Source organism: Varanus komodoensis, unplaced genomic scaffold (assembly GCF_004798865.1).
Source record: "Varanus komodoensis strain SLA01 unplaced genomic scaffold, ASM479886v1 scaffold14_1, whole genome shotgun sequence".
Taxonomy (NCBI): domain Eukaryota; kingdom Metazoa; phylum Chordata; class Lepidosauria; order Squamata; family Varanidae; genus Varanus; species Varanus komodoensis.
In genome coordinates this window covers 6,933,878-6,950,274 of record NW_025335438.1, presented here as the reverse complement: position 1 = coordinate 6,950,274, position 16,397 = coordinate 6,933,878, and the positions used below count along the sequence as shown (strand labels likewise).

Sequence of the window (16,397 nt, the reverse complement as noted above, 5' to 3'; positions counted from 1 at the left end):
ACAGCCATGGGATAGGATCTATATCTCAACATATAATGTAAAAATTGACCTCACTGTTTTCTGGCTAAGCTTTTTATGTAACCTATCAAAAGTACAAACAAACCATCCGAAATATGTTACCTATTTAGAAACTGGGTTTGATTGGTAAGATACTACTGATTACTCGTAGAGAACTATTTTGTTTCTAAGTCCATCTCTCTCCAATGCCTTGATATCAAAGAACTTCAGTTAAGTTTTGAGTTATACATAGAACCCAATGGGTATTTGAAGAATCAACCTACACTTGTTTAAATTCTATCTAAACAAAACATCCCTATGTTCCCAAACCACAATCTCTGAGTTAAGTTACCTCTTATTCATCATAACGTGCCAGTAATTCTTTTAATTTAAGGATTCTGTTTCCAATTTAATTGCTGTTGTGGTTTATTGCTTTAGCACTGAACTATGGGCTATTCCTTCAGTTAATCTTCGTGTTCAAAAATGCAATGTATGAAACTGCCGTGAATGGTGTTGCCCCTAACAGTAAGAAAAAGAAAAAAATGAAAACAAAAGCGATCAGGTTTCATTTTGCTGCATGAGAAAACATGTTGAATCACTTTCAGGTTGTGGGAACATGCTAAGGACACCAGAGCAGCCATGCCAGATGAAGCCAAAGGCCTCTCTAGTCCAGCATATGAGCACAATACCACCACAATCACCCCCAGCACCTAGGGGTGAAAGGCACACTTCCTCTAATACTGGAATAAATATGCTGCCATCACGGCTGCACAGTAAATTATGAAACAATGCCAACATCCAGTATTACTATAAAAGCATTCAGATCAAATTACACATATGCAACATCTCTATATTAATCAAGATTCTTATCCTTCTGGGAGCACTGCATGAAAGCAGGGAAGAGAAATGCTGTAATGTAAGTTGGCAGGGTTCTTAGTGGACATTGTTTGCAAGTAGAATGTGAGCAGAACTTCATCTGGCTACTGCAGGTCCTTAATGTAGCTTATAAGAAGGCATTCCAGATCCTCACCCCTTTCCCTGAGGCCCAGCTTCAGCACTTATCTCACTGGATATTAAGCCACAGTTTTCTGTTGCATTCAATCTGGGGATCTTTAGGGTCTAGGGTAGATCTTCCCAACCAACTGCGATTTATGTATTCATTCATTAGATCAATATCCCACTTTTTCATTTCAAAGAACTCAAAGAGGCTTACATTATTCTATTCCTGCTCTCAATCTTATCCTTGTAACAACAACCCTGAGAAGTAGGTTAGGCTGAGAGTCTGTGACTGGCCCAAAGTCACTGAGCTGGCTCCATGAGAGCCAGTGTGGTGTAGTGGTTAAGAGCATGGGACTGGGACTCAGACGATCTGGGTTCTAGTCCCCGCTCAGCCATGGAGCCAATTGGGTAACCTTGGGCCAGTCACAGACTCTCAGCCCAACCTACCTCACAGGGTAGTTGTTGTGGGGATATGATGGAGGAGGAGAATGATGTAAGCTGCCTTGAGCCCTATGTAGGAAAAAGGCAGGATATAAATCGAAAAATAAATAAATAAATAAATAAATAAATAAATAAATCACCTTAGATTCTCTTCCCAGATCATGGGAAGTAATATTACTGCTGTATTTGGAGTCCATTTTGGAGTACCCTATTTTAAAAATATTGACAAGGTGGCGCCAACTCAGAAAGAGCAACCAGGATGATGAAGAGTCTGGAAACCAAATCTTAGAAAGAATGGTTGAAAGAGCTTGTTCTGATTTGCCCAGAGGAGAGAAAATTAGAGGTAGATATGAGACTGATTTTTCATTTTCTGAAAGGCTATCATGAAGAAGATGGAGCAAACTTGTTCTCTGGTGCTCCCAAGGGCAAAGATAGAATTAATGGGTAGAAAGGGACATAAGGAGAAATTTCCTAAGAGTGAGCAGTGGAACTGATCACCTTGGGCAGTGATGGATTCTCCTTCACTGGAGGTATTTAGGTAGAGGGTGGATAGCGATCTCTTGGGGATACTGTAGCTGCACCCTGCAGCACCTGCATTGAGCTGGGGTTGCACTACATGATCACCAAGGTTCCTTCTATGCCTATAACTCTATTATTTTAAGGGGGAAATGCTATGCATGTTTAGGCAGAAAAAGTCTTTACATATCCCTTCCCCCATGAACATGGCTGGAGAAACCTGGGAACTGTACATTTTTTTCTGTGTAAACATGCATAGGATTATACCCAAATAGAAATTTAGACTGTAGTAATTATTGTTTGCAAAATACATGATATGCTTGTTCAAGCTCTAAGAGAAAAGTCATACATGTGGCAAGTTTCACACCTCGGAAATAGTAACTGGGCACCATCTATTTGTAATTTTTACTGTACAGCCAATACTGCTCTGATCTTGACATGAATAGCAGTAGCTTAGAAGCACATTCTAGCAAGAGTGTTTGAACTGTCAGCCCTTTTACAAATATAGAAGTCTAGTGAAGACTTCTCAAACAATTACTTAATGTTGCTATGCAACAACAGAAACCACTAAAAGTTGCTCAGGCTGTGGTTTGAAATTGGGTTCAGTAAACTGTCTACTCACACATTGTTTGGGGAATATTTCAACAACTACATTTTGACGAATTACTTATTTAAGTGCCTTGAAGAAAAGCAAGGCCTGTGCTAAGTGATCAGTTCAAGAGGTTAAGGAGTCCTGTAATGTTATCATTTGTATCTAATCTTAGCCAAATCTTATCAGGTTTGAATAGAACAGAATGAGAGCTCAAATATGCTAACATTTCAGATGATTCTGCTGTTAAGTTGCTAACCTAATGGAAATATTTTAATGTGCACAATAGGAAGTGTGCTAGAGAAGAGGTGGGGACTGAAGAATAAAAGCTACATCCTTCACAAGGATGACTAGATGGATTCTCTGTCCAATGGAAGCTTTGCATAAATGTTTTTGAATCAGTTACCTTTAATAGTACTGAGTCTTAAACAGAAAGCATTAAAATAATCACTATTATTTGTCATAAATGGGAAGAACTGAATAAGGGTTCAGAGCATATTTGAATCCATGTATAAGATAGCTATGCCATTCTAGGAACTGATGAGTAAGCAGCAATTCTAGCCAGGTGCAACTTGCTTCCAAACCTCTAAACCATCCTCCTTCATGCTACAAATTACTTTTGGATTGTACAGCTGAATCTTTTGCTGCTATGCTTGTATAGATCCTTCCATGTGGCTTGTCTCCCTTTCACATGGTTGGTCTTCCTGGATGCTGATGGGACTTTGTAAGGCTTTGTCTCTGTCCCCATCATGTTTGAGAACATGCTGCAGAAATGTGGCTTTTTAATAGCCTTATATCTTTTCTGTGAATCTATATACAACGTAGATCCCAAATGGGTCTGCAATGTCCAAGGATATACTGAAGCACCACAAAGCAGTGTTTAATACAACAAACTGTTTTATTATCATTGGGTTTTAAGAAAGTTTGTTGTGCACTGTCCAGAGATCTTCAACTACCGGGTGGTGCAGAAATGCAAACAAATAATAATGTTTAATCCATAGAATCACATAATCACAAAAAAGTAGAGTTGGAAGGGGCCAGAAGGCCACTGGGTCCAACCCCCAGTTATTGCAGGACACTACGTTACACCATCCCATTTAGATGATTGTCCAAATGCTTTTGGAATGTTTCTAGTGACGAAGAGCCCACAACAAGTTTCATTGTTGTTTGTGTATCATCTTAGATCTTGGGCTTTGTTATCCCCAGGAGCTGTTGGGACCTGGATGATTTTTGTCAAGTATAAATAAATTTCAGGGCATTAAACAGTTCCTCCTTGAGCAATAGGGACTGGCAGAGAAAAGAGGTAATATTCCCATTGTACATAACCTTTCTTTTATGTGCACAATGCTTTGGATTATACAATTTTGGATTACTGAAGAATACAAGAAGAGAGATTTCCTTTCCATAGAATTTTCCATTTACAACTCATTGTTGAAACTGATTTCACTCTTATTCTTGGGCATATTTGTATTGCCCTGAACTATGCAGTGAATTAAGACACTTTTTTTACAACAAAGATATTTGTTTTTCCTACTATTCATTACTTATGTAGATCTGCACTTTAATGGTGTAATCCTAAGCACAGTCAGATCAGAAAAAGTCCTATAACTTCCAGCTTGTCCCTGCAACCTGGCTGGAGCATGCTGGCAGTTGTAGATCTTTTTCTGGTCTAAGTGTATATAGTACTATGCCTTAAGTCTCTCAGCAATGCTTAAGAAAGAGTAGCATTCAACCTAACTATTGTCCAGAAGTGTTGCCACATCTTTATTTTATTTAATAAAACTAAAGGAAATTAATGGAATAGAGGTTGTCCTGTTCTGTCTTTTACATTTCCTGCATCTGCTGTGCCCATGCTCAACAGAATCACCATCCCATGCAATGCAACATTAAATTTTTCCTTTAAACTTACCAGTTTTGTTGTATAAATTATATTTAAACCTGAGACACTGCAAATACAACCTAGTAAATGATACAATTATAAATACATCTTATTTTGTGGTACCAACTAACCTAGTATCTTTCTCTAAATCAAAGTTGTAAGCACTCTCTAGTGCCACTTAGTGGCTCTAACACAATCTCATCATTTTGCAAACAATATCTGTATTTCCTGGTATCAGTGTTCTGTTGGTTCCATAGCAATCTCAGGATCATCATAGATATAATCCCTGGATAAATGTAGTGGCACCAAAACGCCCATGAAAACAAGGTTAAGCACACAATGAAGCAGATTCTGTTGAAATGAGGCAAATCAAATGATTTGCTCTGATCACATAGTATTATAGATTGTGCATGTTAATTTCTCTTTATGGGATAACAAAGTGACATTTCTAAAATACTTTTTACAAGTTATAACTTTTAAATCCATTTATATGTTACTGCATGCTTTATCAACTGCTTTGTTGCAATCATGTTTGCAGTTGAGAAAACAGTGAATAGAATCCAGTGTCTTGCAAACAGACTCCAGTTCATGCAATGAGACGGCCTTCTGCCCTCTGCAGGTCCCCACACCCTCCCAAATTCTGCTTCAGAAGGTTCTCCAAAGTGTGGAGCAGATTTTGAGGGCATGCTAGGGATTTAATAAGAGGGGGGAGGAAGAAGAATTACCCCCTCACCTTTCTATTAGTGGAAGCTGATCTATCAGCAGAATAAGCCAACTGGATTCTACCCATTGGTATTTATAGTCACTTGCTCATATATGCCTACATTTTAAAAAGCAAATATCCATAGTAAAAAATAGGTTTTGTGTAGGAGTGTTACAAAAAAGCATGAACAGGACACATCACTAATTCTAGAGATCCTTTTGCTCGTGGGCTGATATAAAATAACCAGGAATGGAGTCCTGCAGTGATACGAATCTGAGAGATACACAAGAAGCAGTTGTGGTGCTTAGTGCTGGGTGGGGATTGCACAGACCTGGGTTCCAGGCCTCACTCTACCATGAAGCTCACTGGGAGATTTGGGGCAAGTCATTGTCTCCCAGCCTCACAGGGTTATTGTGAGGATAAAACAGAGAGGAGGAGGATCCTGAATGCCACCATGGGCTCCTTGGAGGGAAAAAAGCAGTCATATAAACGTAACAATGAATAATAATGAAAACAAATAGCAATAGGATAGTCCACTGTTTGTAAACCCAGGGATTACTCTTAGCAGCAGTTAAAGGGTATCCCTTGGTGACTTTGGGCCAATAATTGAGTCAGCTTCAGGATATCATTAGGATAAAATGGAGAGTAGGTAACCATTATGCTTCCTTACACTCCCTGGAAGAAGGGGGAGAACATAACTGAAAAAAATAAATTAATTGCATAAGATTACTGATCTTCAGCTGGGGATCCATGGATTCATATTCACAGGACGCAGCAAGAGTATTGTCACTATGTTTTAGCATGATTAGTTCGTGGGGATTTTGCAGCTCATTATTAGGGAAACCAGAATGCAAATACGCCAAAAGCAAAGAGGAAAAGCAATGAAAAGAAATTTTTCATTTCATGAAAAATGAAAGGAGTGCTTCTGTGCACTTGTGCAACAAATACATCTGGCACAAAAGTCAAGCCTGGTAGAAGCAAGCAGAAAACACCAACAGAAAAACCAAAGAGAAGGATTCTTACACTGGAAGTAAAGTTATGTTTCAGGTTGCAGAAGTTTAAAACTACTGTCAACATGGATGGCCTGCTATTGGGCACTACTAAAACCCAGAACCTGAGCTAAAATCTCAGTGGGCTACCAGTGGTGTTGCAATCTTTAATGAGTATTAGATGAAGCATCAGTTCAAATGTAACACTCTTGAGCTAATAAGCCATGCTTTAGATTGTAAATGAACCTTGTGCTCACACGCTATATCCTCACCGCTCCTCTCATGTGCCCAGCTTGGTGCTTCAATCACTGTACAAGGCAACCATGACTGCAAGTACAATTGCCTGGTTTGCTTGTTTACATAAAAATGGGCCATGCTATTCTTGAGGGTTGCTTCTATTGTCATGGAGCAGTCTCAGCCATTTAGAATACAAAGCTCTCTTGCTCCCCATGACATTCAGAAAAACTGCTTAGAACTTTTTTTTTTTTGCATTCTGAAATTTCATATAAAACTCCAGTCTTCGACTGGTTCCTAAATGATCACATATCCCAGTGAATTCAGCATCACCACAATTAGGGTGCTAAACTTCGGTGGAAGAAATAGCCACTACTGCCCTATTCTTACAATGGCTTCTTGTGCAGTATTATATTTATTCGGAAAAAAATGCTTACCTTTTCTTATGCCTTCAGCTGCCTTTCTTCCTTACTTCATTTGCTATTTCATTGTAAGTTGGTTGTCACAGCACCGAGCAATTAGTGATGGGTATCAACATATAAAATTCTAAAGCCTTTCCAAGAGGTTTTCTAATCATTCACTTACTTAGAGAGTGGACCGAGACAAATCCTGCCCCTAACCAATGCCATAATGTCTAACAATTACCATAGTAAGCTTTTACACCAACTAATGACCAGAACAAATCATGGTGCCAACCATCAAACCCTGGGGAAGGTTAATATTTCCCAGTTCAAGTATATACTGCAGGAAATGCTAACAACAAAGAACATTACACAGAATAACTTCCATGGTATTGCAATTCACTTTAGGTAAATATCTTTTATGAGTCTTTTGCTAACATCCCAAGGCAAGCATTGAGGGCGGCGAGAAGAGAAGCCAGGAGAGAGGGAGGGAGAAAGCACACAGTCATGCTATAGGATCCGTTGGAAATAGAATGTCCAAATGCAACCTGCAGCAATCAGCATCAGTAAGATACAGGGATACAAACAAGGACCTAAGAATCATGAAATATTATGCATTCTGAACCCTACCTTACACAAGACCAAAATGTCCCATAATATGTTATGATGTTCCATAAATCATTTGTAATTATTTCTAGAAAGTAGCTAACACTGATCATGTATTCTACAAACTAGACTTACCTGGTATAGCTTATACAATTCTTTTAATTCTGTAACATATCTTTAAACAAGAAACTGACAATGACACTCATACAAATCATGAAGAAAAACAAAAGTGTCCAGCAAATTGGTAAATCGTGTGAGTGAACAGATGTTGGCCACACTGTAAGTACCTTTAGTTTTACTGTAATTAGTATTTTATTACAGAAATTATAGTCCTATTTTTCTGACTCACAGTACAATCCTATCCAGAAGATGGTCCCATTAAATTAAAAATGTCTTACTCTCAGGTAAATTTTAAGATTTCAGACTAAACAAAGCACACTCATAATACTATTTCTACCACTGCTATTAGCTGGATTCTGCATGCTATTTTGTATTTTATTGTTATTTTTATTTAAAAAATAGGCAAGCACAAAGTGGATAATATTTCTGACATACAAATCAAATATATATGAACATATGAAGGCAACAATGGGCCAATTTGCAAGTAATGCTAAAGCAGGATTTAGTCTACTTCAACAAGCACAAGCAAAACCTCACTCCTCTTCTTCCTCCTTTGTAGGGGGAGAACTTAAATCAGGATTCCATTTCAGTTGCTATTATTCCTGGTTTGTTATTTCATAAGAACCAGAATTTGTGATTTAAAACTCACCTGAGTACGGAACAGTAAAACTAAGGTTTCTAGTTGGTTTGTTTAGCAATTGATAATAGTTTATTTTAAGCCATAATTCTTGGTTCATATATAACAAATCAAGAATTGTAGAAGCAGAAACTCAAGTGAAATCCTCATTTTGTTTTCCTCCTGGGCATACAGAAGGCGGGGGGGGGGGGAGAAGTATATGAACTCAAGGTTCTCATTTCAGCTTGCAATGGGTCATCACACAGTGCTAAATCCACATGATGCTAAATCTTGGCCAATATGTTGAACTCTTGGTCATCTAAGCCAAGTACTGTGCATTGGTGTGAACTGCCCAGGCAGCTTCAGTTATTGGCTGGTATAGAAATGTAAGGAATAATTAAATGAATAAGAAATAAAATGACAAATAGTGATTCTCTAACTGCAGATGCACCTTAGAACTTTATGCAAGCCAAACATATGCTCTACCACGGAGTTATGGACTGCCCCTTCAGTTAAACTTTGTGTTGGAAAAGGCAATGCATAAAGCAGTGAATGGTGTGTCCCTAACAGAAAGGAAAAGAAAAAAATGAAAACAAAAGCGATCATGTTTGCTTTCACTGTGTGAGAGAACATGTTAGACCATGTTCTGGTTGTGGAAGCATGGTATGGACACCAGAGCAGCCATGCCAGATGAGGCCAAAGGCCTCTCTAGTCCAGCATATGAGCACAATACCACCACAATCGCCCCCAGCACCTGGAATGGAAAGGCACACTGCCTCTGATACTGGAAGAAATATACTGCCATCACGGCTGCACAGCAAATTATGAAACAATGCCAACATCCAGTATTACGATAAAATGTTCAAATCAAATTATGCATTTGACATGCAGTGCCAGCTTGAATTTACTGAGTGGATCCTATTGATAGCTGGCCAATATCATTATGTCAATTAACCTCCCTATCATTTTGGGAGCATTACATAAAAGCAGGAAAGAGAAATGCTACAGTGGAAACTGCTATGATTCTTAGTGAATGCTGTTTGCAAAAACAATGTGAGCAGTATGTCATCTGACTACCTCAGGTGCTGTGATCTTTAATGGGGCTTGTACTAAGGCATGTTCCATCCTCATCTCACTCCTTGTAGCTCAACCTTGGCACTTATTGTTTATTAAGCCACAGTTTTCTGTTGCATCCAAACTAGAGAACATTAGCTCAACCAGATCCTAGTTATCATCTAGGGTAAATACTCCAACCAAATAAGATGGCTACAAGTCCAATAATACCCAGCTAATGAATCCGTAGCATAAATAGGATTCCAACATCCATGTTCCACATGGATCAATAACCTATGTGCCTCTCCCATACTCACATGTGCATTAAACTTGTACGAAGTATTGTATAGCTTATGTCGTGCCGGCAGAAAATAAAGTATACCTCAACAGTTTCGACTTGGGAAGGGAACCAACAATTTCTACCCTCTCCAACTTTCCTACCTTGCAGGAGGCACATCAATGTTTGAAGATACAACTTTGCGCTTCTGTTCGAGAAGGCAGATTGAACGAGTGTTTTCTTTCTCATGCTCATAGACTCTGCCAGGTTTTTTGGTGTCTGCTGTTTTTGAATCCTCTTCTTTCATGGCCAACAGAAAAAAATGTTGGTCTGATAGTTTTTGATTCAGATCACTTTTTAGATCCTCCTGCTGAAATACTGTGAAGGTCATTTCACGCTTTATGCTGGTTGCCTGAAAAATTAAAAACACTGATTAGATTTCTTGCAATTCATGTTAAAATAGGGGGCAGACATAGCTTCTAGGCACTGAATCCTATTTAGCAACTCTGACTCACATTAGTACCACAGTTGCTTTACAACCATCAGAAGCCTCTTCATTTCCCTTCCTAAAGCCATTTGCAAATTGTCAAAAGTGCTCCCTTGGGAGAGTTCCCCACATATTGAAATGCCAATACCAAGGGCCAAAGTAGACTTGATATGAGTTAAACTGAACTGGACAATTTTTGTTTTATATTTATAGCAGCTGAAGGGAGGCCTGAGCAGCCTCAGGGTCTAGGGGTGGAGAATGAGGAGTTTATAAAAAAATCACTTCTCTGAAGCAGCTAGTTGCATTTCAAAGCAATTCATGCAATTCAGTGGCCCTTGGGATATAAATGTCCAGTATATTAGGATCTCTTTCTTAGATAATTGTTGACAATTTAGATTCAATAATTTGAACAAAGCTGGAAAGATGACTTGCTCTAACCATGACCTGTATCTATGAAAATAGACCTGCCCAGTTGCAACTTAAAGCATGCAGATTTTGGTGTAAAGCTTGGAAGCTCCCAGGTGTTTTAAAAGGAATTTAATTAAATGCAGCAAAAGAAAAAAATTAAGACACCCCAAATACTTTAAGTTTGAATACAAGTTGGCAAAAGTAACCAATATGGGCAATTATGCAAGGTTGGCAATATCATATATATCCTTTCAAGAAACTGAAACAGAGACTGGCCACAGTTAAGAGGGTATCACCTCCTATGGCTATCCTGGCATGCAATTCCTGACTTTTCTGCCAATCCACAAAATGAAACTTCCCATTAACAAAACTACCGGTGGCAATGACAAAATCTGTCCAGGTCTAGCCTCTCCTTTCTGAGGGAGGAATCAACAGTTGTCCTTCACTTGCCTACCTGAGGTTCAAACCAAGCTTATTTTGCTACAGCCTGACTGGAGGGTTTCCTTCACCCCAGCCCTCAATTTTCCTTCCTGTGGGATCTGTGCCCTTCACATTTTAAGTTTTGGAACTAAGCCATGCTCAGCAGAGGCTTCTTGGAAGCCAGTTTTTAAAAAATTGCAACTTGCTCTGAACTTATTTTTCCTTTCATTTCCCTCCAATTGTGACTCTGGTGTTCATCTGTCTACCTTAAGCATCCGAAGAGTACTTTCCCACCTACCAATTTGTGTGACTTACTGTTGTAGGCAGACCAACTTATAAGGTTGATCTACATCCTTTATTGCAGATCTTTTCTGTGAAGCTTTGTTAATTGTTGCTCACTGCTAATTCATTTCCATGAAATCATAAATATGCATGAATGAACATCCCATATTCCTATGTATGAACCTGTAGACTACAATCAACATCCAAGATTGTCCTCTGAGTGACTCTTCCAATGGAGGAACAGAAGATGGTTACAAGAGATCTTGTAAGTAGTGGCCCCTCATTACATAACACTCTGCCCAGTGAGGTCTGCCTTGTGCTACTGACATTTTTTGGAAGTAAAGTCCTTCCTCTAGTTCTAGGCATTTGATGTATAAGAATTTCACAGGTCCTGAGATCAGGTATGGATTGTTTAAAATTGTTGCATTTTTGTACATAACTGGTGTTGTATGTTTGGGATATTACTTGTTTGAAAATCACCCAAAGAGCTTTGGGTATTGGATAGTATGGACACAGAGCAAATGAATGCAATGAATGCAATGAATCCTGAATAAACAAATATCCTAACTTTATCATTTTTCACAGACTGGACAGACTCAGATAGCAAATCCAGTGTTGTTAGGGTGGGAGCAGATTCTAAGTAAGTTTTTGACTGTCCACTTAGACAGCTGACACAGAAAGAGCTTATTTCACCACTGGACAAATAACAATCCATCTTTGTTCTTGGCCAGCTTTTTACTGGTCCCAAAATACTCCTAAATGGATAAAGCCCCATATTGTTATTTTGTCTTCCTACACACATCAATAGTCCAGGAACTCTCAGGCAAACCACCAATGTCTCTTCAAGGAACTCTGCATGTTCTCTGAAACCCCAGATTCTACTCAAGTAAGTTAAATTGTTTCTAATTAATTGAATGAACTTTGATTTTGCTTTGGAACATGTGCAATTTTAACCTTCTCTATACTGTCTTGACACGTGACTTCTTTATTTTCCCTTCTTTTAAAACTTTCCTCACATCCATGATGGCTATGCTATCCTTTGTGTTCTTAAGAAATTTCACAAGGTTTAGATAGGTTTTGTGTCTTCCAGGTTTTGAACAAATGACTCCAAAGCATCTACTGTTAAATTATATTTTTCTAGAGTAGGGTAGAAATAGCCTTGGCAATAGGACTTAGAATGCATCAAGAAACTAGACAGCAGAGAATTACTATAAAGTTACTATAGCACACAAAGAAAGTTTACCGTGCAAGCGCTGGTTCTCTGCTTTTGTGCTGTCCTCCTTGTTCACACATTCTACAAGTTGAAATGCATCTTCTTATGCATAGTTACTGGCTAAAATATGCTGGTATTTTTGTATGCTGGCTTTAATCCTCAGCTACCATTGGACTGCAGCCCCTGAAAAGTTTCTTGAAAATCAAATTTGGCCTGAGGTCTGATACAAGTTCTGCACCTCAATTTTCTATGTGTCCAAAAGTATTTTGAACTGAGCAAACATGCACTTATATGTACATATATGCAAAGGCTGTTTGTGTGGTCATATGTTGCAGCGCAGATGAGCTCCTTTCCCCATAAAGCAATGTATATTTGATATCCCCATGTCTGAGCATTTTATACTTATTTCTAACAGCTGAGTTTGATGTCAGTACTATTAAAACCAATACCAGGGCTGTGGCACATTTGGAAACACTAAAAGCAATGCCTTTCAGAATGTGAACCTATAACATTTTCCTATACATCTGTACCTGAGATGCTGCAAAATCCTCCTCCTTACTCATCAGGACGAGAAAGGTGATTCTGCTTGGCCTGACTGGCTACATTACCTATAAGCAGTCTTTGTCAAGCTTATGAAAAGTCCTTTAACTGAATAATCAGCAATGGTGGAAAAAAGCCTTCATAAAGTTAGCTTGTCTATTGTTAATGATCTCCTACAATGGGGTTGGAAATCCAATTGAATTCACATGCAGCCCTGAGCCTAATTTTGCACTGTACCATCAGGCTCCCCACAACTCCAAAGGCTTCCATACTTGTGTCTGAGACAGAATGCACACAAGCAGAGTTTGGAAGTGGGGTGGTACTTAGTGCAGTGAATTTATATATATATGGACAAAAATATATTAGCAATTAGGAAATGTGCAAGGGTTGGGGATTGGGAGATGATGGAGGAAATGCATAATATAGTATTCTGCAGGATAGCAAAAAACTTGGTTAAGACTACCAGAGACCTCAAACTAGCTGGGTTCATCTATAACATGGGTCCTCAAACTATGGCCTGCGGGCCGCATCTGGCCCGCCATGCTGATTTATCCAGCCTGCCTCAGAGCTTTTGGACTCACTCAGAGAAAACGATCTCTGAGCAAGTCCAAAAGCATTGAGCCAGTACAACCACACTCAGTGGAGAGATGTCTGCGATCACAGGTGCACCCATGCACGAAGATGGGTATGATTGTGGTCATTCTTGTGGGGGAGAGGAGATGGCCGAGATCATGCCCACCTTCCCTGCATGAGCGCGCCCACGATTATGCCCATCTCCCCTCCAGCATGCCCATGAGCATGCCAGTTCTCTCCCCCCACCAAGTCCAGCCCCCCAACAGTCTGAGGGACAGTGAACTGACCCCATTTAAAAAGTTTGAGGACCCCTGATTTATAAGGATATATTGGAAAATGAAAGCAGAGAAAGAATGGTGACATCCCTGAAATGCTCAAATACATAATTTCAGATGGATTTGCTACTGCTGGGTTAGATGTTTGAGGCAAGGTTACAAGTTCTCATGGTCTGAACCACAAGAAAGTTTAAGAAAGCCATTTCCTCTTTGGAAGTTCAGTTTAAGAGAACAGAAGGCAGGAAACCTCTTTCTACATATGCAAGGATATTTATGAGATTAATTAAAAAATGGGCCACGCTGTACTTTGTTACTGCTTTTCCAAATTGTGATATCACAAAGTGTCAGAAACACAGAGAAGAGTAACATGAAGAAAGTCACTGCTGAAAAAACCCCACCTCAAAGCTCATTTGGAATCTGGAAAAAGACATACAGAAGAAACAGCAAACATGCAGAAAAAGGTTGTCTGTTCTGGTGATACCAAAATAAAACTTTTTGGCCTTACTGCAAGATGCTCTGTGTGGTGCCAAGCCAGCAGTTCACATTGCCTGGAGAACACCATCCACACAGGGAGGCATAGTGAGGGCAGAATCATGCTGCAGGGGTGCACTTCCTTGTCAGGGGCTGGGAACTCCCATGCAGGCAAGATGGCTGCAGCCAAACACAAGGCTGTGGTGGTGAAAATCCTGTCTCACTCTTGAAGGGTCCTGGCCCATGGCAGTGGTTCACCATTAAGCAGGACAATAACCTAAACACAGCCCAGGTAACACTGGAGTGGTTTGGAAACAAGAACCTGAATTTCTCTGAATGGCTTAGTCAAAACCCATTGAGATTGGAATCTCTGGCAACATTTGAAAGTGGCTGTTCACAAATGATTCCCATTCATCCTGACAGAGTTGAAGCAGTTTTGCCACAAATACAGCAGAATTCAGATGTACAACTTACCCAAAAAGACAGCTATAATTGCTGACAAGGGTGCTTCTCCCAAGTATGACTCAGGGAGTGGATACTTAGCCAACCAACAAGGGCCAGTTTGTTTTCGTTTATCTAACTTTTGAGCCATAATAAACATATTTTGCAGTTTTGAGAGTTTTATGCATGTCAAGTGGTCATAATACCAATTAAATCCAAGTTGTAAAACAACAAAATGAGGAAAACACAACAGGTGGGTGAGTAGTTCTTCAAGGCACTATATCCTGGATCATGTACTAATTATTTAGGCTTTTAACTTGCTTCATTCAATCATTTGTTGTTGTTGTTAGTCGCGAAGTCATGTCCGACCCATCGCGACCCCATGGACAACACTCCTCCAGGCCTTCCTGTCCTCCACCATCTCCCAGAGTCCACCTAAGCTCACACCAACTGCTTCAGTGACTCCATCCAGCCACCTCATCCTCTGCTATCCCCTCCTTCTTTTGCCATCTATTGTTCCCAGCATTAGACTCTTCTCCAGGGAGTCCTTCCTTCTCATTAGGTGGCCAAAGTATTTGAGTTTCATCTTCAGTATCTGGCCTTCCAAAGAGCAGTCAGGGTTGATCTCCTCTAGGACTGACTGGTTTGATCGCCTTGCAGTCCAAGGGACTTGCAGGAGTCTCGTCCAGCACCACAATTCAAAGGACTCAATCCTTTTGTGCTCAGCCTTCCTTATGGTCCAGCTTTCACAGCCATACATTGCAACTGGGAAAACCATAGCCTTGACTATACACACTTTTGTTGGCAGGGTGATGTCTCTGCTTTTTAGTATGCTGTCTAGATTTGCCATAGCTTTCCTCCTCAGGAGCAAGCGTCTTTTAATTTCTTGGCTGCAGTCCCCGTCTGCGGTGATCTTGGAGCCCAGGAAAATAAAATCTGTCACTACCTCCATTTCTTCCCCATCTATTCCATTATCTAAAGGAACGTCTGCATGCATATATGCCTGCCCGTCCCCTACGATCGGCAGCGGATGCCCTTCTCTGGGAACCTTCCGTGAAGGATATTAGGAGGGTGAGTACCTCGAGGAGGGCCTTTTCTGCGGTGGCGCCCCACCTATGGAATGCGCTCCCCAGAGAGGTCAGCCTGGCACCGTCATTATTTGCTTTTTGGCGCCAGGCGAAGACCTTTTTATTTAAAAGTTATTTTAACTATTAATTTATTATTATTGTATTTATAGATTTTAATATATAGCCGAGATGGTACCAGTTTTTAAATTATTGATTGTATTTTTATGTCTGTTGTGAGCCACCCCGAGGCTTTGTTGCGATGGGGGTGGCATAAAAATGCTTTAAAATAAATAAATAAATAAATATTTGCCTGGAAGTGAGAGGACCGGATGCCATGATCTTAGTTTTGTTACTGTTGAGTTCCAAGCCAACTTTTGCACTCCTCCTTCACCAGCATCAAAAGACTCTTTAGTTCCCTTCACTTTCTGCCATGAGAGTGGTATCATCTGCATATCTGGGGTTGTTATTTCTCCCAGCAATCTTAATCCCAACTGGTGATTCATCTAGCCCCGCCTTTCTCATGATGTGCTCTGCATATAAGTTAAATAGCCAGGGCGACAGTATACAGCCTTGCCAAACTCCTTTCTCAATTTTGAACCAATCAGTGGTTCCATGTCCAGTTCTCACTGTTGCTTTTTGACCCACATACAGGTTTCTCAAGAGACAAATAAGATGGTCTGGTACTCCCATCTCTTGAAGAACTTGCCACAATTTGTTGTGATCCACACAATCAAAGGCTTTAGCATAGTCAATGAAGTAGAAGTAGATGTTTTTCTGGAACTCCCTAGCTTTCTCCATGA

The 16,397-nt window shown here is 39.9% G+C and overlaps 1 protein-coding gene across 3 annotated transcripts in view; it reads right to left on the bottom strand.

Moving 5' to 3' along the window:
• Window positions 1–16,397, bottom strand: part of ZNF704 (zinc finger protein 704) — a 68,865-nt gene that overhangs the window by 43,445 nt on the left and 9,023 nt on the right. For all 3 annotated transcript variants that reach the window (XM_044423994.1, XM_044423995.1, XM_044423996.1), the window contains exon 2: window positions 9,585–9,832. In XM_044423994.1, the coding sequence (XP_044279929.1) occupies window positions 9,585–9,832 (248 nt within the window). The remainder of the gene's footprint in view (window positions 1–9,584; window positions 9,833–16,397) is intronic.